This window comes from Ceratotherium simum, chromosome 12 (genome assembly GCF_057802395.1).
Source record: "Ceratotherium simum simum isolate JZ-2026a chromosome 12, ASM5780239v1, whole genome shotgun sequence".
Taxonomy (NCBI): Eukaryota; Metazoa; Chordata; class Mammalia; order Perissodactyla; family Rhinocerotidae; genus Ceratotherium; species Ceratotherium simum.
Window position 1 is genome coordinate 72,649,333 of NC_141911.1, and position 23,510 is coordinate 72,672,842.

Genomic DNA, 23,510 nt, shown 5'->3' on the forward strand with positions numbered 1-23,510 from the left:
GGCGTGCTGACACAGAAGCTGGCAGACGCCATTAGAGTTCTCCCTGGGGCCTGCTAGCCCAGAGTCTGCCCCACCCACTAGAGCACCGATTTAATCCAGCTCAGCCAAGGCAGGCAGCCTACCCCAGGGACTGGCCCCACCCAACAATAAGCCCTCAGGCAACTTGTGGGCCACCATAGATTGGTGAGAATTCTTTGCAGCCTGGATACAAATGCACAAAAAAGAGGTTAGATATGATATCAAAAACATAAAATGAGGGAGGAGGGGAGTTAAAGAGTACAGCTTTCAGACAGATGTCAAACTAAAGAGACCATCAATTCTGTATATGGACCCCATGGTAATCACAAACCAGAAACCTATAATAAATACACAAAAAACTAAGTGAAAGGAACACAAACATAATACTAAAGAAAGCCATCAAACCACAAGGGAAGAGAGCAAGAGAAGAAGAAAGGAACAGAGAAGGACTACTAAAACATGGAGGGAAAAAAAGTTAAAAAATGGCAGTAAGTGCGTACTTATCAATAGCTACTTTAAAAGTTAATGGACTAAATGCTCCAATTAAAAGGCATAGGGTGGCTGACTGGATAAAAAAACAAGACCCATATATATGCTGCATACAAGAGACACACTTCAGACCTAAAGACACTCACAAACTGAAAGTGAAGGGATGGAAAAAGATACTCCACGCAAATGGCAATGAAAAGAAAGCAGGAGTAGCAGTACTCATATCAGACAAAATAGACTTTAAAACAAAAACTGTAAAAAGAGACAAAGAAGGGCATTACATAATGATCAAGGGAACAATCCTACAAGAGGATATAACATTTGTAAATATGTATGCACCCAAGGTAGGTGCACCTAAATATATAAAGCAATTATTAACAGACATAAAAAGAGAAATGGACAGTAACACAAGAATAGTAGGGGACTTTAACACTCCACTTACACCAACGGATAGATCATCCAAACAGAAGATCAATAAGGAAACATTGGCCTTAAATGACACACCAGAACAGATGGACCTAGTAGATATATACAGAATATTCCATCCAAAATCGAAGAATACACATTCTTTTCAAATGCACGTGGAAGCTTCTCCAGGATTGATCACATATTAGGCCACAAAACAAGTCTACATAAATTTAAGAAGATTGAAATAATACCAAGCATCTTTTCTGACCACAACAGTATGAAACTAGAAATCAACTATAGGAAGAAATTCAGAAAAGCCACAAATATTTGGTGATTAAACAAAATGCTACTGAACAATGATTGGGTCAATGAAGAAATCAAAGGAGAAATCAAAAAATACCTGGAGACAAAGGAAAATGAAAATACGACATGCCAGAATTTATGGGATACAGCAAAAGCAGTTCTAAGAGGGAAGTTTATAGTGATACAACAACAAACAGCAGTCAAAGAGGGTGGTTTTCAGTAATGTGGGGAGATGCTGAAAGCTGCATGTCCAGTTTTTGATCACACATCAACAGAAAGGAGAAAATATCACTACAAGTGTGCCATGAGTTGAGAGACTCCTGCATTGAAACATGAGACAAGGCTTAGTGGAGCACAGACTGGAAAAATCAGGCTCCTTTGCAGTAACACTATTAATCATTCCCGAGGAGACTTAGCCGTGAGTAGCCAGGATGAAATGAACTAATTTTTTACAGATATTGGTACCTCCCTCTCCCTACCTCCAGAATCCTCCTGCTCAGTGAGGTTAATTCTGTAGAAGTCAGTGAGGGAGAGAACATTTGTGGCTTCTAGATTGCAAGACCAGACAGCAGGGTTTTTGGAAGGCCCAGTTCATATTTGAGGAACTAAATTTAATGCAGATATAATTCTGTCCCCATGTCTCTCCCTCATCCTCCACCTCCCACTACAAACTAAGCCAAAACCCCCAAGCAGGGTTGCAGGGATTGGGGATAAATAATTTCCTGTATGCTTGGTCACAGGATCCTCAGACAGGCTGGGGCTCTGGAAAGAGAACATAACCATTTATTTTCTCCCCACAAGCACTCTTGGCTGAGAAACAAAAATCAACAGACGGCTCAGGTGTCTGAGGAGAAAGCTTGGCCATTGGTTCTGTTTTTGGTGACCATCAGTGTCTTAGTCCATTCCAGCTGCTATAACAAAACACCACAGACCGGGTGTCTTATAAACAACAGACATTTATTTCTCACAGTTCTGGAGGCTGGAAGTCCAAGATCAAGGTGCCCGCAGGGTCACCTTCTGGTGACGGCAGCTGCCTGGTTCATAGCTGGCAGCTTCTCATGGCTGAGTCCTCACATGGTGGATGGGGAGAGGGAGCTCTCTGGGGCCTCTTTTATTGGAGCACTGATCCCATTCACGAGGGCTCCACCCTCACGATCTAATCACCTCCCAAAGGCCCCACGTCATAATACCATCACATCAGGTGTTAGGATTTCAACTTATGAATTTGGGATGACACAAGCATTCAGACCATAGCAATTGGTGACTTTTGGAAGAGTACACACCGTCATGAAAACTCTGCCCAAAAATTCAAGTCACTAAACAAAGAAATGGTGAAAGAGCTGAAATGAAGAACGGTTTCAGCACTATTAGGGAAAACAAAACCTCAGTAGACAAATCATTCCCTCTTCTGAAATGAGCTGATTGTGACAGGGGCCTAGGATTCGTGTTGGTTTACACAGTGCAGGGTGGTGGGATATGTGGCGGTGATCCCCGACATCACGGAGGGCACCAGAGGCGGGACAGGGGACAAAGTTTGGGTTCTGACCCTCCAAACTCTCGCACTGCTTCTTTGAATCAAGGGCAGCTACTTGCTCTCTAGGAAGTTAGGACTCGTGGACGCAAGCGGCAGAAATGTAGCTGAAACATAAGCCAGAAAGAGGACGTGTTGGAAGGGTGCTGGGGAGGCTCCCGGAGCCAGGGCAAGGTTGATGAACCACCTCTCGGAAAGGCAGGGATTAGGGTAGCCCCTGGCTTCCATTGGACTCCATCCTAGAGTGGGAGTGGGGACAGAAGAATAAGTTCCCCAAAGAAGGGGAGCATCGGAGACTGACCAGACGATCCCACCAATCGATGTCCACTACACCCATTTCCCCAAGATCCTCCCTAAGTGTCTCTGACTGGAGGAACCTTACCTCTCCAGGCTGAGGTCATTCTAACACTCAGAGAGCAAGGACAGAAAACTCTTTCAGGGTTCTAAATAAACAGCTGAAGTCATAATACCTATAAAACCTGAGCTTTAGACTATCCCATCATGGGGTCTCGGAGAAAAGTCTCATCCAACTCCTAGTGAAGAGAGAGGCCGGGAAAGCATGTCCTGTGTCACTGGAGGCCTGAGCACCATGTGACCTTCTCTTCACCCGCCTCTTGGAGAGAACTGGCCAGGGTGACAAGTGTTTGCTCAGACTGCTTTCCTCCGAGGGGAGAGGGTGGGCGTGGCTCTGACGGCTAGAGGGTCTTTTGTTTACTTGGTGCTTTGATGGTTGCACGGTAGGAGTTTATCACGTCAGAATTTTCCCCGCAGTTTTTAAGTTAAAGTCAAGTTTCCTTCTTTATTTTTTTTTTTAAAGTATTTGTATGTGGTGAGATACATCTTCTGGTACATGGTCCATTTACTACAATATGCATATGTGATATGTGTAACTCCTGAGTTTAGGCACAGGGAGCTCACTGAGATTTATTTAAGCACAATAGAAGGACGAAACCATTTGCTAATTTCATTTGTTTCTGTGATAAAAAGGTCTTCAAGCCTATATTAGTCAGGGTCCTCCAGAGAAACAGAACGGATAGGATATGTGCATATACATATTGACAGATTTTTAATGGTGGATTAGCTCATCAGATTATGGAGCCTGGGAAATCCCATGATCCGCCATCTGCAAGCTGGGCTCAGGAAAGCTGGTAGTGCAGTTCCAGTCCAAACCCGAAGGCCTGAGATCCAGGAGGCCAATGGTGTAAGTAGGGGCCAAGTCTGAAGGCCTGAGAACCACGAGTGCCAATGCCCGAGGGCCAAGCCTACAGGTGGGCAAAGTCATCTAACACAAAGTCTATCTTATACTAAAGTGTTGAATATCTCATGTGACTTACTGAATACTGTAAAACAGTGAAAACAGAAGGGTTGGATGGGTACAGAAGAGTTGTAAGTGTATCAGTTGTTTACCCTCACGATCACCTGGCTGACTGGGAGCTGTGGGTCGCTGACCAGTATCACAAGAGAGGATGTACCACATGTGCTCACCTGGCAAAAGATCAAAATTTAAACTTGAAGTGCCGTTTCTACTGAATGTGTATTGCTTTCCCACCATTGTAAAGTTGAAAAATCATAAGTTGAACCATTGTACGTTGGGAACTATCTATAACGTTTTATCAGCTAGCTGAGCATCTCTTAGCCCAGGCAAGTTGACACATAAAATTAACCATTCTGAGGCCTATAAAGAGGATTCTGACAAAGGTGTGTCAGAAAAGAAAGAAAAATCCCAAGGTTTCACTGACTTGTCAGAATCATGTATTACCAAGAACAGGTCTATTATTGTGCCATACAACACTGGAGCTGAAGGTGAATGTCAGTAGGAAAGAACATTACGCTGCTCTGCAATCACGGGTTATAAATTAAGCATATGGATATCAGACAAAGTACTCAGTGATGATTACTGACAATTTTTGAATCTGTCAAAAGATGCTAATACATGTTGCACTTTTACCATAAACTTGCCACCGTGCCAAGTGACTGTGTGTATAGTGGCCATCTAAGGAACTGTCACACCATCACTCCTACCTGTTCTGGGAATAGAGCCCTTTCTAATGGAAGCACTGGCCTCCTCTCTGTGCCATGTAGTATGTACAAGAGCTGCCGCCTTACAGACCATGTCCCCGGCCGCAGCTGGTTTGCTCAAGGTTGGTTACCTGATGGAAGAACAGCCAGTTAGAGCCCATCACTGAAAATTCTGAATTTAGGACCAGAGAGAATATGGTAGCGGGAAGCACAAAGCATCAGCTGGGAAGCAGTTGGCGACCATGGTTCTGCTTCACTGAGGAAGTGGGTAAGGAAGAATAAAACTGATACACCAAGAGAAATAGGTCGAAAATCTGGGGAGAGGACAAGAGAAAAGGAGTCCTGGAGTTATTTAAAGACCTGGGTTTCAACTGTCTTTAAGGACCAGCTGTATCCTTGCGGCTCAGTTGTTCAATATTTCCCTCATTGTATGAGATATCTTGTCAACTCATTTCCATTTTTGCTTGGATTACTTTGAGTTGTATTCTTGCCACTTGTAACAAAAGGGTGGAACTAACACCATAGATTATCTCATTTAATTCTCTCAATAATCCTTTGTGGTAGGCTTATTATTCCCTTTTTACAGATGAGGAACCTAACTGTAGAGAGGTTCAGATCTTGCCCAGTCAAGCCGCTAGTGAAAGCAGAGATGGGAGTCACATGCCAGCTCCCTCCAGCCACACCTTCCAAAACGCAAGGCAAGGGAATTATGGCTATAAGATAACACAGATTCCACAAAGAGTAAATCAGAACTTACACATATTAGCAAGTATTTTTCTTTTTTGCTTGTCTGGAGAGGATATATATTTTTCAAAGATGGTTAGTATATCAGTTAACCATTGCTGCAAAACAAATCACCCCAAAACTCCATGGCTTAAAACAACAATGTTATTATTTCTCATGCATCTGCAGGTGGGCTGATGGTCAGCTGATCTAGGCTGGGCTCAGCTGAGGTAGCTCTAGTCCACATGTCACCTGTCCTTCAACCAGTGGACTGGTCGTAACCAAGGCATAGTCTTCCCGTAGAGATGGCAGAGACACAGAGAGCGAGCCCAGACACATGAGCTCATTTCATGCTTCCACTTGTGTTACTTCTGCTAATACCCTTTTGACAAAAACAAGTCATGTAGCTGAACCCACAGTCAAGGGGTATTCAATATGCTCTGCCTCCAGGAACTGCAAAGATACCTGGGGAAGGGTATGGAGAAGGGGGATGAAGAATTTGGGGCCATTAATGCTGTCTACCATGCAGAGAGTTATCACATATGTTTTGGATTTTTCTTAGTGACATGTTCTGGTTAACTCTTCCTGTGGACCAGGAACTCAGACAAGGCTCCCCAGATGGTTCTGGCCTGTACAGTTGCCATCAGATGATGGCTGAACAGAGGCAGGGCCGAAGCAGCAAGTGGCTGGCTAGGTGTCTTGCTCATGGCCCTACCTGTGCTCTTTCTATGGGGGTTAGTTTGGGCTCTTCGCAGTACGGTGTCTCAGGGCATGTGGACTGTTCGCTGTAAAAGCAAGGCGTTAAGAGCACGTACTCTAGCTCGTGAAGTTGAAGCTGGCCCCGGAAGTTATGTCACTTCTTTTCTGCAACTGTCCTATTAGTTATAGGTGAGTCCCAGCAGCCCAGATTCAAAGGGAGGAGACTTATCTTCACTTCTTGATAGGGGAGTGGTAAGCTTGTAGAGCATGTGGGATGAGAGATATTGGTGGCAGTTTTTATGTTTTGGAATGTATAATCTGCCACAGGCAGTATGAGACAGCAGAAAATTGGGCTTGTGTTCTAGTTCTGGTCTGCCACTTACCAGCTGTGTAACTTGAGATGTATATCTGATCTGCCAGTGTTGCCCCATAGCAGGCACCATGTAAATATTCATCACATGAGTGAATGAATGACTGAGAATGACTTCTTCAGGATTCAGTGACTTCCCCTGTGTGTGGACTAATAATACCTAAAGAAAGTCATGAAGGGTAAATGAGAGGAGAGACTTGAGGATGTTTTCAAATTTGAAAGCGCAGCCATCTACAGGTATACTTATCCTTTTTTCCAGAGCCTATGGCATTCTTTTCGGAATATTCTCAGTGAGGAAAATATTTGTCCTCTGAATAATCTGATTTTTGGAAAGAGCTGATAGTCATTTGGAGCAGGGAAAGGACATACGATTTCACTGGGTAATAACATTTTTGGGTCTAAAATGAGATACCATTATGATAGGATGAGACTGACATTTTTAAAGTGACTGGTAACCTGGTCTGGGTGATATTTCCAAGAAAGGATTACTGGAAGTGTTTTGAGCGAAGGCAGGGGAATTGAAATAATTGTACAACGGCTGCAATTAAGGTGAAATGCTCACTTGGATGTTTGTTAAGATATAGGATTAAATGCTTTATCGTCATCTCTCTTGTCCAGTGTCTGCGGAAAGACTTGATCTTCATTTCCAGGATGGGGAAATTGGAATTTTACTAGTAATTTGTTAAAAGAAAAGCCAACAGGAATTAAGTGAAATAATTATATTTTCAGCTAAGGGCAACTGTAGATTTCCAAAAGTTATCAGAAAAGCACTTGAGTTCAGTTACCTCTATATTCATCTTCTGAAGGTTAAATTATCTTGATATTATTTTTTACTTATGTGTGTTTCTTTCTTTTTGTAATCTTGGAGATGGTGAATGGGAAATTAAAGTATTATTTCTGAAATTTTCTTTTACTGACAACAAATAAATGATTTCTTAGTCTCTGAAGCAAAAACAACAGGGAAATTGATTTCAGCAAATGCAGCCAATCAGTTACCAGCATTTTCCCTCTTAACAGCATGTGGAAGCAGCTGGTTGTCTTCAGGGAAACCTCACATGTTTGTTGATGAAGCAGATGGCACGGTGACATCAAAACCGGCCGAGAAGAGTTTGAGCAGACTAGGTAGGTAATTTTGATATTATTTTCACTTGGAGTAAAGCTTAGAAAATAAATGTTTTAAAAGACAGAAAATGTAAAAGCAACAGATTAAAAAAATAAAATTATAATCAATAATATTCCCCCTAAGTGATGTATTTTATATCACTTATAATAGGGCAGATATATTTTAAAAGTATACACACTAGCAGTGGGTCAGAGCTTTTACAAGAAGGTGGACTAGAATTAGGCACTGGATTAACGTTCTAGCTGATTGCCTACCGTCCTTGAAGGTCACTAGAGACCACTGCATGCCCACCCATTTCTCCTCAAACCTCACTGAGAGGCAGTGAGCACCGACCAGACAGTCTTAGGTGGCTGATGGTCTGCTTGACTTTGTGGGCAAGGCCTCCATCTAATTTCAGTTACCCGCTTCCCTCTGCCCTCCTTCAGACGAGGCCAAACTCAGTCCTAGACCGCTCAGACAGCCCAGTCCATGCTGACGGAGCCGCTGTCTCATCCAGCAGATAAGGAGGATCTGTGTTGGCATCAGCCTGACCGTGAGCCCCGAGTGGTCTTATGTGAGAAGGGCTGGTGAACGCAGATGCGTGGATCTCTCTGACAGTGAAGCTGGCTTCTCTAGCATGAATAGGATGTATAATTGCTGCTCCCTTGCTCCAGGTCCTTAGAGAGCACAGATTCGAAGTGCTAGGAGACCTCTCCTTGGGGGCTTGTAATGTGAGACCCAGGTGGGGCTGGGGAGGGTCATTTATTCCATACAGTTTATAGCTCCAATTATGGCTTCTGCCATCAAAGTCTTTTGATTCTAAGTATGTTAATTAAGGCATTCTTTGTGTTAGAGGTATTACTGTTTATTTCGTTTGCAATGGAAAATTCCTTTATTTTAGAGAATATAATACTAAGTGCCTCTATGGGAAAAATTATATTTTAGAATTGAGTAGCTTAGAAGGTAAGCCAAGAAAGACACAATAAACTAGCTTCAGAAGTGTCTTCCTCAACTACAAAGTCGTTCAAACGTGCTGCGTCACACCGGGCACCACTGAGCGGACGAGGTGTATAATTCTGATATTTTGTAACAAAAGAGAAACTCTTCAATAACCCAAAAATAACCAAAACATGCTTAAACATAGTAACAGATATTGGTTTTCCTAATAAAAATTTTTAAAAGATATAACACTTAGTTTTTTAAAAAGTACAGAAACATTAAAAATTTTCCTTAATTGGTGCTCAAAGACATAGATCATGCCATACTTGCCCCTGCCAGTTGACTGGCCACACTCCAGCCAAGCGGACAGCTACAAAACAGAAACTGGATCATGGCACTCCTGCTTAGAACCCCTTGTTCCCATCGTACACAGGATAAATTCGAAAATCCTTAAGGTATCCCGTCGGCTCTAAGGATCTGTCTACCACCCTCCTGTTACTCGCTGTGACTGGATTTCATCCTATCTTCCTCTCTTGCTTTCTTTCTATCTAAATTGTTTTTGGAGGGGAGGGGGTTAGAGTGGTGATTCTTAGTCAGTGTCTTAGGTTCATAAAGAAGAGACTGTCCACATGGGGTTGGATGAAGCTCTGAAAGTGGCTAACTACTGGAGGGCTCAGAAAATGCTTAGCTATACTGGAAGGCATCACTTTTGCTGGAAGATCATCCAAAGCCTTTTTAAAATACTAAAATAGTACATGTTTATTGTAACAACTACAATGAAAAAACAACACAGAAGTAAGCTTCAGAGATGACCTTCCAGATGTTTCTCTGCGTTTATTAGCATATATGTAAGCACAGGTAAGTTCTTCTTTGGGCAAACAAATAAAAATTATAACTCCTCTCCCAGAAACAGCTGAAACTCAGAATAGAAGACTAGATATTGAAATGTATTTATGACAAACTCCTGTAGAATTTTCTGCTTGCTTTTCCTGTGAACTGTGGAGATAGTCACATGAATCAGTCCATTTAATAGTTTAATTTGCCCCCCTCCCCCAGTGTGGAAGCTCCCCTTGATTAATGCAACTCTGACACACTAACAGGATGCTCCTTCACTGAGGAGGCTGTGTCACATTGAGACGGGCGTTGACCAGGAATCCCAGGATGAGCTGCGGTGTAACTGTGCTTCATCTGCTATGGGTACGATCAGTCATTAAATTTTTGCCAATGCAATGATAACAGAACAAAAAGGCTGCTCATTCTAGTTTGCATATTCCTTATTGCTAACAAAGGTTGAGCATATTTTTATATATTTATTGATAACTTGTGAGTTTTCTGTGAATTGCCTACTCTTCTACTCTGTTTGTTATTGGGTTATTTTTCTTTTTATTGATTTGTAAAAGCTTTTTATAATACTGAGTATTGTGACGGACACGAAGATGTGCCCCCCAGCTCCCCCTTCAAGGAGGGCGTGTTGCCCCAGCCACAGGGAGTGGTGTTAGCAGAGAGCCTTCACCCGCCAGTCCCTCAGGGATGGCACCAGCAGCAGAGCCACCCTGTCCCGGGCACACCCTTACCACAGTGGCTTACATCCCAGGACTGACGTGATGGAGGGAAGGCTATAAAGGCCCAACCATGCTGGCCTATTAGGAGACAGCTCTGAATGACCATTTTACCTCACCCTGTGTGGTCAGCCAAAGCTGCTCTTGGGGTCTGCATTGTCACTGGACTTCCCCCTCGGCCAAATCCCAAATCCTTCCCCTTTCTTCCACAGGGACTGATCCTAAGGAATCACCCTGGCTATCTCCTACTTCTCCTTTAGGTATCAGCCAAAATGTTGCATCCTTACGGAGGTCTTTCCTGATCTTCAACCTAAATCAAGTCTCCCTATTGTTTTCTATCGTAGCTTCCTACATTTTCCTTCTTGGTTTTTAATCCTATTGATAGATTGATGTGACTATTTGTTTAATGCCCAAATCCTTCACTAGACTCTAAATACTATGAAGACAGATAAATTTCCTATTTTTTTTATCATTCTGTGTCCAGTTACTATCATATTTCCTGACACACAGTACATCTTCAGTAAATATTAGTTAAATGATGAAGAGTTGAATAAAAGAGGGAAGGGAAGGATGAGTTCTCTTTCTAAAAAACATGATTTTCAAACAAGGAAAACTCCTAAGCTACTGACTTTCTGACAAGAAATTATGAAACCACTCTGCATTCTTTTCTTGGGTCCTTACATTCTTTTGCAGTGTGGGCATGAGGTTTGATATAAATTAATCCTGTCCATATTTTCTTGCAATGGGTTACTTGCAATTTATTTCAAGGAATTGCCTTTGGAACCCAAGGTTCTTTTGAATCCAATTTGAAAACTATTATTCCATGTAATTAGAATAGTATAAAAGAGAAAAAAAAATAGAAGTTCTATGGTTAAACCATTTAAAAACAAAATTAATTCTCACTGCTCAAGGCCTAAGGGGAAGATCTAGAAAGTGGGCAGGGAAAACAGATTGTCTCATTAGATTTTGTTCAGGACCTATTATTACCAATTTAGTAGCTCGCCCTTGAATTGGATTAGAGTATTACCATGATTGCTATATTTATAATATTACAAGGGATTTATAATGTGTCATTTGGAGCTGAAATTTCTCATGATTATTTTAGCCTAGAAGCAGTAATAATACTTAATCAAGCAAAAATTTCTATTTTTTTCATGCCATTTAACAATGTGTAGTTAAATCACATGTGATTCTTGTATGATGGATAAATTTTATTACATCCAATTTAGTAAATAGCCAGAAGACTGAAAGCTTAATACAAATGTATTCTGCACATCATTGGGACTTGGTTAAAAACAACTTGACTGTCTTCTTTTCTATTTGTAAAAGGTATATGGTCCTCAAGACATGGGCTTATTTTCACATATGTACAATCATTCAGAAAAGAATTTCTACATGCTAACAACTGTTTTTTTTCCTAGACAAAAGGGAATAAAACTCATTTCTCATCTTTCAACCAATTGTGTCTCTGTTTGCTGGGTGAATTTGCTTTTTGCGCCATTTGTTTCATCAAAACTTGGATCAAAATCTTTTACAATAGGGAAGAAAAACATTTAAAGAAATCAGTAGAAGACAGACAGATCTCTTATCTGCTCTTATTCACAGTCCTCTTAAAGAGGAAGCCAATGCACCAGCACACTGTTTCTTTGTCTCTGTTCTTCTATGTGGCTCTCCTTAACCACTCCCACCACAGTACTCCTGGGGGTGAGGGGAGGGCCATGTGCCCCTTCCCTTTGTAGGTGTTGTCACTGGGGCTTCTGAGGTGGAATTTAGGGGGTCAGTGAGCTTGGACTTTAAAAAAGATTATGTCTTTACTTTCACTGACCTCTAACTAAAATTTAGCATTTGTGAATGTAGGCAACAAACCCAAGTAGTGTTAGTACTCTCTCTGATTTTTGTCTCCAATGGAAATAGTATACAATTGTTCTATTATTTTCCCAATGTTGCAGCTGTCTCTAAATATCATCTACACCTGTGACTACTTCAGAATGTTGGCAGTCATTGGATCTACTGCCAGAGATAGTCACTTAATGCCTCAGTGAGGAGCGAGTATGTTATTAGATCACAATGTTTTTTCTAAAATATTTTTGTAAAGATATTTTAATATAATTGACTTACTCTTTAACTATGTATTTTATTTCATGCACTCACAAACATTATTATTATTATTATTATTTTTTTTTTTGCTGAGGCATATTTCCCTGAGCTAACATGTGTTGCCAATCCTCCTCTTTTTTTGCTTGAGGAAGACCAGCCCAGAGCTAACACCTATGCCAATCTTCCTCTATTTTGTATGTGGGACGCTGCCACAACATGGCTGAGTAGTGGTGTATGTCTGCGCCCAGGATCTGAACCCACAAATCCCAGGCCGCCAATGCAGAGTGCACTGAACATAGCCACTATGCCACGGGGTTGGCCCCTCACAAACATTATTGTGAGAAGAGTTTCATAGGCCTCATAAGACTGCCAATGGGGTCGATGGGACAAAGATGGTCAGGAACTCCTAAAGTAGTTATTTTCAACCTTATTAGACCTAACTTTCCCCTTTTTAAAAATTGGGATGAAGTTCACATAGCACACAATTAGCCACTTTAAAGTGTACAGTTCAGGGGCACCTAGTGCAGTCACAATGCTGTGCAACCACCATCACTCTAGTTTCAAAACATTCTCATCATCCCAGAACACCCCACACCCTTGAAGTAGTCACTCCCCATTTCTCCCTCTCCCCACCCCCGACAACTGCTCATCTTTTTTATGTCTCTGTGGACTTGCCTATTCTGGATATATCAAATAAAAGGAATCATACAACATGGGACCTTTTGTGTCTGGCGTCTTTCACTTGGCATAACGCTTTTGATGTCCGTCCAAGTTGTAGAATGTATTATGGCTGAATAATATTCCATTGTATGTATACACCATAACTTGTTTATCCAACTCAACATCAAAAAGACAAACAACCTAATTAAACAATGGGCAATGGACCCAAACAGACATTTTTTCAAAGAAGATATACAAATGGCCAAAAAACACAGGAAAAGATGTTCAACTTCATGGTCATTAAGGAAATACAAATAAAAACCACAATGAGATACCACTACACACCCAGTAGGATGGCTATAATAATTTAAAAAACAAAAACCAAAAAATAACAAGTATTGGCAAGGATGTGGAGAAATAGGAATGCTTGTACATTGCTGGTGGGAATGTAAAATGTCACAGTTATTGTGGAAAACAGTTTGGTGGTTTCTCAAAAAGTTAAACATAGAATTGGCATATGACCCAGGAGAAATGAAAACATGTCTACATAGAAACTCACATGTGAATGTTTATAGCAGTATTATCTGTAATAGCCAAGAGATGGAAACAATCCAAATGTCCATCAGTGGGTGAACAGATAAACTAAACTTCCCTTTTCAAAGGAAATCTTTTGTAACAATATCTTTACTCTCCTGAAGTGAAATTGATAGATAATAATAAAATTTATTACACTGATAATTTTCAAAAAATCAGTATAGTGCCTATCATATATAGAAGACATGAAAGAAATTTGAAATAAAATCATAGGTCTTTCAATATGTGAATGCTCAGGCACCAGCACTCGCGACGTATGAAGTAGTCATGTGTAGAATCACCGTGAATTAAGAGCTGTAACACAGAGTGACGCAGTGTATAGTATTAGAGACTCAAACACCATGAGCGTATTAACACAATGCAAAAATACTTTGTTATATACAAAATGGCATTAGTTTTTAGGCTGAGATAATTTTTTTAAAAAGCAGATTTTGCACCTATGCGACTGATGGGACATTTGAGAGCAATGAAGAACACGGGAAAACACTCTCTTGTGTAGGGCTGTCTTAAGTGTCTTAGGATATTCAGCATCCCTGGCCCCTACACAGTAAATGGCAGTAACGTTTGTCAATCATTGTGATATCAGAAAACACCCTGACAATTTCAGAAATGCCTCCTTGGGGGCAGTACTGCCCCGTTGAGAACATGTGGCCCAAAGTCTACTCCCTGAATCTTGAAATTTCTCTGAAGATTCACGTTTTGTCCTTAAAATTAAATGCATATCTGTATTCTACGATTCAGTATAAATGTGTCAGTTTATATATACACGTAACTCTCCTGTGTCCAAACTGCTCGCTCGGAGTCTACCTCAGTATGTTGCATCTTCCTTAAAACACAAGTCTAACTCCAAAGGTGTTAATGAGTAACACAGATGTCCCCATCACCTTCAAAGGAAGTCTTAGGAAAGAGTTACATTTCACCACCTACGGCAAAACTTCTTTAAAATCCATTTTAAATCTCTCTGCTCTTTTCACAAAGTCCCTCTCTCTCCCCAAATATCTATCCTTCAGCTTTTCCAGCCAGGCCTCTTTCAGATCTTTCCACAATTCTCTCTAAATCCCTTACCATATCACACTCCACCAAACAGAGCAAACATTACACAGTAAACCCGGTCACCCATCCAGTTTCCTGGTCCCTCCCTCCAGACAGACGCAGACTCACAAGGAGGTATCCTGATATTTGTCCTTTTGTTGCGTTATGGTAGAACAAGGCGTTCTGGCACCTGGGGTTTTGTTTCTAAGGCTTCTGGCCTGTAGGAGCAGACTTACAGGAGCACACGGGCCCTGGAACCAGCTCTCTGCAGCCCTGGCCCCCGCTTCCCCCAGAGTCCTGGCTTGTGCTGATCGTGCTAGCAGTTGTGTGGACACCCCACAGTGCCTTTCTCCAAGTTGCTGCTTAAAAATTGCTTTAAAATGAATCAATTTGTTCTCAGGGATTCTTCTGATAGTGGAAAGTTAGGAAAAAACTTTGAAACAATGTCACTTCAGAAAGTAAAACAAAATTCACAATTTGCTGTCAGGCATCGTAAAGGCTGAGCCCCCACGACTGAGGTTGCAGAGACCCACCGTGCGCTCTGTCAGGCGACTGGAGGCGACAGACCCACTGGAAATCTCTTTTTCACTTGGACTCAGTATATAATATAATATACTTTCTTCATTCAAGGAACCCAGAGCTAGGTACTGTATTTGAGTTGAATAATCTTTTCAAGAATTCTCACAAAAACATCCTGCTGAATTATCACACAGGTGTGGATCTGGCAGATATACATGAGAGCTACGAAATAGGAAGAGAAAAATGATGAGCAGTGAACTATTGCCTCATTCAGAAACTCGCCCTCTCTATATTAAGAAGCCTTCAAAGTGGGAGCTAAAATTCGTTGCTACTTAACAGCTGCATATGAGGAAAAAGGAATTTTTATATTTCACACTAGGTGTTCAGTAAGTCTTCAGAAAAGGATCTCTGAGAATGTAAGCTCTTCCATTAAGTTAGTGGAGCTGGGGGTGGTGAAGGAGTTGGGTAAAATTTTATGAAATAAAAATTAGATAGGACATTTGCTTAAAAATAAAATGATACAAAATTTTCTCAATAATAATAAAGAAGAGTATGCTAGAATCTCCGGAGCAGGGAAACTGCCCAGGGGATGCCCACAGGGGAACCTACCTCCACTTACTATGAACCGATCAGTGAATTTGCAGACGAGGCTGCAAAGGCAGCAGGGCATGCCCTGGCTACAGCAGGAGTGATTCGAGTGAAAACTGAATGCCTGTCATGAACGCAGCATCCAACGCACTAATGGCACTTCTGCAGGCACTGCTAGTTAGCAAGTAAAATAAAACATGATTTTCAGTAGATGATAAAGGAAAATACAGTTAATAAAAAGAGAAAAGGAATGATATATTTTCTAAATTTAAATGACCATACTAGATATTGTTTCAGATGTTCTTGAAATGTTAAGTCTCTTGGAATCATTTTTATTTTATTGATTTTATTTATTCTTTTATTTATTTATTTTTTTGATGAGGAAGACTAGCCCTGAGCTAACATCTGTTGCCAATCCTCCTCTTTTTTGCTGAGGAAGTTTGGCCCTGGGCGAACATCCATGCCCATCTTCCTCTACTTTATATGGGACACCACCACAGCATGGCTTGACAAGTGGTGCATCAGTCCGTTCCCGAGATCCAAACCTGCAAACCCCGGGCAGCCAAAGCGTGTGAACTTAACCGCTATGCCACCGGGCCGGCGCTTTAACTTAATTTTTTTAGAGCAGCTTTAGGTTCACAGCAAAACTGAGCAGAAGATGCAGAGGCTTCCCTTATACCCTCTACCCCCACACGTGCAATCTCCCCCACTATCAATAGCCCTTGTCGGAGTGGTTCTTGTGTTACAATTGAACCTACACTGATACGTCATCACCTAAATTCCTTAGTTTACATTAGAGTTCACACTTGGTGTTGTACACTCTATGGGTCTTGATAAATGTACAATGACATGTAACCATCACTATGGTATCATGCAGAGTGGTTTCACCATCCTAAAAATCCTCTGTGCTCTGCCTATTCATCCCTCCCCAGCCCCAAACCCATGGCAACCACTGATCTCTTTACTGTCTCCATAGTTTTGCCTTTTCCAGAGTGTCATATAGTTGAAATCATACAGTACGTAGCCTTTTCAGATTGGCTTCTTTCACTTAGTAATACACCCTTAACATTTCTGCATGTCTTTAATGACTTGATAGCTCATTTCTTTCTTGTGTTGAATAATATCCCATTGTCTGGATGGACCACAGTTAATTTACCCATTGACCTACTGAAGGACATCACAGTTGCTTCCCAGTTTTGACAATTATGAGAAAAGCTGCTATAAACATCCGTGTGCAGGTTTTTGCGTGGATATTAGTTTTCAGGTCATTTTGGTAAATACCAAGGAGCATGATTACTGGATCGTGTGTAAGAGTATGTTTAGTTTTGTAAGAAACTGCCAAACTGTCTTCAAAGTGGCTGTAGCATTTTCCATTCCCATCAGCAGTGAATGAGCGCTCCTGTTGCTCCACATCCTCGAAGCATTTGGTGGTGTTGGTGCTCTGGATTTTAGCCATTCGAGTAGGTGTGTTGTGGTGCCTCATTGTTGTGTTCATTTGCGTCTCCCTGATGCCACGTGCGGTGGAGCATCTTTTCATCTGCTCATCTGCTGTCTGTGTGTCTTCTTTGGTGAGGTGTCTGCTCAGATCTTTTCCCCATTTTTTAATTGGGTTGTTTTCTTATTGTTGAATTTTTAGAGGTCTTTGCATATTTTGGATACCAGTCCTTTATTAGATATGTCTTTTGCAAAGATTTTCTGCCAGTCTGCTTAAAATTTCAACCAAAATTCTCTTTTAATATCATCTTAGTTGGTTTTTAGAGTTGAACTTAGAGTTCAACTTAGTTCAACTTCAGTACTTTAGGGTTGAATTTTTTTCTTACGATTACAAATAACTTCTTACTTTAAATACTTCATAAGTAACAGTTCATGTAATATTCTCACAGTATTTTTGCATGAAATTGTATAGGTAGTAAAGAGGGGGCCTTCAATTAGTCAACATTTCTCCTAAAATATTTTCCAATGCAAGAAGAAAAAAATCAAGATTAGAATTAATTTCAGCTGGGAGAACCAGAAAACAAAAGCAAAACCAGAATATTAGTCGCTTAAATAAGATAGATGCTTCTCTCTCTCATGTAAAAGTCCAAAGGCGTGTATTCTAGAGACGTACGGCAGCTCTGCCCCACGAGTCCTCTGGGATGCCACCTTCTTCTGGTGCACAGCCCCGCTCACCCAGGGCTGCCCTTATCTTCACGGACAAGGTGGCGTCTGAGTTCCAGGCAGCAGAGCTCAGGGAATGAGGAGGAGGGAGACATGAAGGCGAGCCAGTGACTGCCTCCTTTCCTCTTGCTTTACTGAGACATCATTGACACGTGACATTCTGTAAGTTCACGCTGTACAATGTGATGACTTGATGCACGTCTATGCTGAGAAATGGTTACCACAATAAGGTTAGTTCACACCTCCTTCGCCTGACATAATTACTCCTTTGTGTGTGTGGTGAGAGCATTTAAGATCTACGCTCTCAGCAAATTTCAAGTATACAGTACAGTATGGTTAACTATAGTCACCATGCTGTACACTACATCCTTAGAACTTCTCTATCTTAAAACTGGAAGTTTGTACCCTTTGACCAACTCTGCAATTCCCCTACACCCCAACCCCTGGCAACCACCATCCTACTCTGTTTCCATGAATTTGGATTTTTTTTTTTAATATTCCACATATAAGTGAGATCATACAGTATTTCTCTTTCTCTATCTGACTTAGTTCACTTAGCATAATACCCTCAAGTTCCCTCCAAGTTGTCACAAATGGCAGGATTTTCTTCTTTTTCATGGCTGAATAATATTCCATTGTATATATGCCACATCTTCTTAAGGAATGTTCCTAGATGTTGTCTTGCCCCATTGGTGGACTTTAATTACATGGCCACACCTATTGCAAGGGAGGCTGGGAAGTGCAGTTTTTACCCAGGGCAGCCAAAACTTCTTTTGCTATAAAAGAAGGGGAGTACCGATACTGAGGGACAACTAGCAGGCTCTGCCACCCGCAACGTACTCAGTCTCTTTCCAGTCTGTCTCACTATTTGTGTTCTTTCCTTCTTTTACCCACTTTTAAACTAGGTTGTTTGTTTTCTTACTTTTGATTTTTAAGAGTTCTTTGTATGTTTTGACAACAGTCCTTTATCAGATAGGTCTTCTGCAAATATTTTCTCCCAGTCTGTGGCTTGTATCATTCTCTTGAGATATCATTGCTTTTACTAAGAAAAATACATTCACCACAGCACTTAATATGACATAACATAATATAATATGCTATTTTAAGATCTAAAATTAGCAGACAAAGCCCCTGTTGTTTTGTTGCATTGTCATGATACTAACTTTGTTTCTCAATAGAATAATAGTATTTAAATGAGAGATGATATAGAATTTTTACATGTATTTAGAAGGAAAAAAATGTGGCTGACAAATAGCGGATGAATGTGAATGCTTGGTAACATTTAGAAATATTTTTGGAACATTTATTTGATAATATGACAGATATTTTAAATGTCTGGCAACATGAGCATATTTTTAAAGTTGCCCCTATTGATAAAGTATTCAAAAGGCCAGTGAAATATAGTCTGTGTGTCTCTAAACAGATAAATTAGAAAACATTAAAAATTGTTTAAAAATTCTCATCGTTTTTTATAGAATATTGCTGTATTTCATGGCCCTGCCCCTAAAGCTAGCTATTGGTTAGCAAGCATGAGCAATGGCAATTATCCATTTTTAAAATTTGCTTGTCATATTGTAGGTAAGGATAATAATTCATTTTAGAGACATATGCTGCTTTTACAAAAGTTAACACAAAAATAACTACTCCACAAGTCTAAACTTGTTTTATTCCCTATTAGGATAATCCAGCATTTCAGAAAATAACAGCTGTAACCGTGGTAGATTTTGTGTTATGCTCACCAATGCCAAAAGCAGAAGCAGGACTGGGACTCATGAATTATCTAATGTTTCTCTAGCTCCGCCTCCCATCTCTGCGCAGTCACAGTTGTGGTGGTCACCGGATGCACCCCTCTAATGCCGAAGGACTTCTTGCTTTAGCTGTCGGCCTCTTCAGGGATGGCCTCAGCCGCTTTGTCCAAGTCACGCCCCTCTGCAGGGAAGCGCATAGCCAATCACTGGGGTTATAAAGGCCTGATGATTCTGGTCCTGCACTGGACAACTCTAACTGGCCATTTAAGCTCCAGAGCGTCCGTGGGGTCAGCTGAGGTTGGTGTTGGGCCTGCATCACGGCTCAACTCTTCCCTCTACCCAATCTTGCCTTCTTACCTTTACTTCCACACCGGTCCCAAGGGTACACCCTAATAACTACCGCACATACTCAACTCGATCTCAGAGAATCCATCAGTGAAAACTGTCTCATCTTCAGTGGGAGCTCTCCGTATTGTTTCAGACTCAACCTGTCCCAAGGCAAGGTTATCATCTTATCTCCAAGTCGCTCTCCCATCTTTATTTCCTTATATCTGAGAATGACACATCTTCTGGTTGTTCTGTATAGAAAACTGAGTGATTTTTGTGACTCTTCCATCTCATTGCACTACTTCCAATAAGGCATCAAGTTTTGTAATTTTTTCCAATTCCAATATTCCTTTCTGTTTCCACTGCCAGGACTATTGTCTGGATCCTTATCGCCTGGTATTTGAGTTACTGTCAATATCGGGACACCTTGTCTCTTATTTCCTATTCTGAGCCCTGTTACATACTATTGATAAATCAGTTTTCCCAAATCGTCGGTTTATAAAATCAATTCCCTATTCAAGAATCTCCGGTGGTTTTGTATTTTGTAAACTCTGGAAACGTTATTCAATGGTTTTGTGTGCATTTGTCTTTACTCTCCAGCTTGTAAACTCGTCGACTTGGGACTTGCACTTGCTACCTGATGATCGCAGGAGACGTCAGTGATGGAGAACCAATGCTAAATTTGAAATAATTAAATATTACATAATAAATACTACCATCAGAAATTCGTAGTTAAAAATTTAAAGAACCTTACCTGTTATTACATCTTTTCATTGATATTGCACACTCTTAATTCTGATTTTCAAATATTTTAGTAAATTGATGGGGATTTAAGTGATTAACGATAAATAAAAACATTTAATAAAATTCATTGTTTTCTTTTCTAAATGCATGATAAACTTGGTAACATTTAAAAATGTAATTTACAAAATAACAAGTGTCAATATTTTAAGTAAACATTTCATATTCTAAAAACACTTAACATTTTTATTGGTTTCCTCAAATTAGGATGCACGTAACTTGTCATGAGTTACCAATAAGATAAGTTGCCAGAGTTAAGGGAGCTATTGGCACGAGGGCCCTCAGGACCACATGCTGGCTTCTCCCAGTGGATGACTACAGGTGTCTGGAAACAGAGATGGTGTTAACCTGGGGAAGAATTCTCTGGGAAAATTCTTCTCTTCACCATTTCCTAAAGAAAGCCATTGTTTTTAATGCCACAAAGCAATAATATGTCTAAAAATCAGACACTTGGAATGTTTGATCTCACTCTAGGAATCTATAGATCAATAGAAATTTGCCCACAAGTTTGTCTCAGCAGGATTTTGTCTTGTTGAAATATCTGAACTTCAAAGGTTAATAGAACAATTAAGCTTTTTTTTTTCTACACAAGGAAACAGTAAAATTATACAGCCACTGTGATATATGCACCAAAGAAACTTCCCCCTTTTCATGGGCGAGTCTGCCTTATAGTTTAGCCTAATCAAGTTGACACATTACAAAGCCACCACTGTTGACAAAAACATTTTAGGATCTATAATCTAAGTAGAGAGTCTAAGTGGTTAGTGACAATGTCTCCTAGAGATCCTTTCTGGAACTTGGGTAGACCAGTGTCCTAATTTTAACTGTCATGAAATAATTGGAGATGCTGAAAGAATCCAGGTGCCCAGAAGGTAAGAATGTGAACCCTGTTCACAATTGGAGTAGAAACATGTAGAGTTCTCACAGACCTTTCTAAAAAAGTTGCATTATAGGGAAAGAAAATAACATTTGTGGCAAACTACTGTTTGTTCTCCAATATTTATTTCCCTCTTCTTCTGTACTAGCATGGCTCCTAATTTATATCCCGGCCTATGACCACCCAGGAAAAAGGCTGCTAGTATACAGCCAATTCTGACCAGTAGAGTAAGTGCTGCTCAGTGGGGTGCAAGTAGAAGTGGTGTATGCAGATTTCTGGGATGTGTTCTTAAGGGAAGCGGCACATCTTTTTTTTCTTCTTTCTTGTGAGGTGGAATGAGGATGTGATGGTTGGAGCTGTAGCAGTCACTCTGAACTATGAGGGTGACCTTAGCAATGGAGCTCCAACAAATCAGAGAAACAAAAGAGAAGTAACTTGGCTCCCTCACAGGGGAGAGCCCTGTATCACTCACCTCCAGACATTACATTGATCAAACCCCAACCACTACCTAGATATAAGGACTATTCTCTCTATATAGTCACATGACTGCTACAGAGCCATCTTGATAAGATTTCTGTTTTCAGATTTTTTCAAGTAAATGTTTGTTTCAACCAATTTTTAGAAATCTTGTCTATCTTGTTAACACTAATAACCAGAGGATGTAGTTTGCAGCCATGGAACAAAGAGAAGTTAACTAGTTTAGACTAGAATCAGATCTGTAATTGTGACTTAATTAATATAAATTAGTTAACAAAATCTGTGTAAAGATGTTTGTCTTATCTTGTAAGAGCCAGGATTTTAAGTTAGAATTATATTTTTACAATTATTATATTATAAATCAATTTTTATTACACTATTCTAAGAGATTATTATTTTAAAAATGCCTTCTCTTTTAATTAAAACCATTTCACTTAGTTTCTGATAAGATCATTAGGCACTTTTCCCCCTCTTTCTGTAAAATTGCTACTCTCCTTGCTTTCGTTTTTATAGACAGAATCACTGAGGTACTCAATTTTCCTTACAAGTTTCAATTCGTAATTGAAACACGGGATTTACTGCTCTCTTCTGGACTCTCTCACTCGGATTCCTCGCGCCTCCTGCTGGGCCGCGGGCCGCCGACGACCTGAGACGGTGAAGTCCGCGCGGGGAGACGAGGGCCGCACGCGAAGACGGCGACGGCGCCGCGGACCACGGCGTCCACAGGCGCTCTGGCACGCGGATAACGGGCACTGCGCACGCTGGCGAGAAGGCTCGGGAGAGAGGGAGCTCCGGGAGCGCCGCGCGCGAGGCGGCCGTTCCCACTCGCGCGGCCCCGCAGCCCCAGCATCCCGAGCGCTCGGCCCGGCACGTTAGCCACGCGCGGGGGCAGGGTGACGCGGCAGCACGCCGCGCGCACAGACGCGCAGGGGCAGTGCCCGGCGCCGCTGCAGAGCGCAACGCCAGAGCAAGAGGGGGCGCACGGCCCTGCCCGGCTGCACAGGAACGGCCTCGCGGAGGACCGGCGTTCGGGGCGGTTCTCATCGTCTTCCGCCGGACGTCAGCTCAAGGTCAAGTCTTCCCAAGGAGGCCTGGCCGTCACGTCTGAGGGTCGCTTCTGTGGGCACGCTCGTCCGCTCTCCACGCCGGACGGATCAGCGCCGAGCACTGACGCAGCGTCCGGTCGTCGTGGTAAGCACGTGTCCTGAGCGTGCACCCCGACGGCGGGAGAAGGGGCGGAGGGCGCCTCAGGGCCGGGACCTGGTCAGCTCGTCTTGGCGCAGGGGCCTGGACGCCTGGGGGGCTCGGAGCTCGGGTCCCAGCCCCATCAGCCCGGCGCGCGGGCCTGCAGAGACCCCTCCGGGCGGCGGGGGGCGCCGGCGCCCAGGCTCCTCTGGCAGCAGTGGCTCCTCCGGGCGGCCGCGCTCCTCCGGGCGGCAGGGGGCGCCGGCGCACACAGTCCTCCAATGGCAG

The 23,510-nt window shown here is 41.8% G+C and overlaps 1 protein-coding gene across 1 annotated transcript; it reads right to left on the reverse strand.

The window, feature by feature from the left end:
* Nucleotides 1–13,465: 13,465 nt before the first annotated feature.
* LOC147915890 (uncharacterized) lies at nt 13,466–23,139 on the reverse strand. Its single transcript, XM_087437791.1, has 2 exons — nt 22,583–23,139; nt 13,466–20,558 (listed from the first exon to the last, which is right to left on the reverse strand). Exons 1-2 carry the CDS (start codon nt 23,079–23,081, stop codon nt 20,539–20,541), a joined length of 519 nt encoding a protein of 172 aa, XP_087293917.1. The 5' UTR covers nt 23,082–23,139; the 3' UTR covers nt 13,466–20,538.
* Nucleotides 23,140–23,510: the final 371 nt, after the last annotated feature.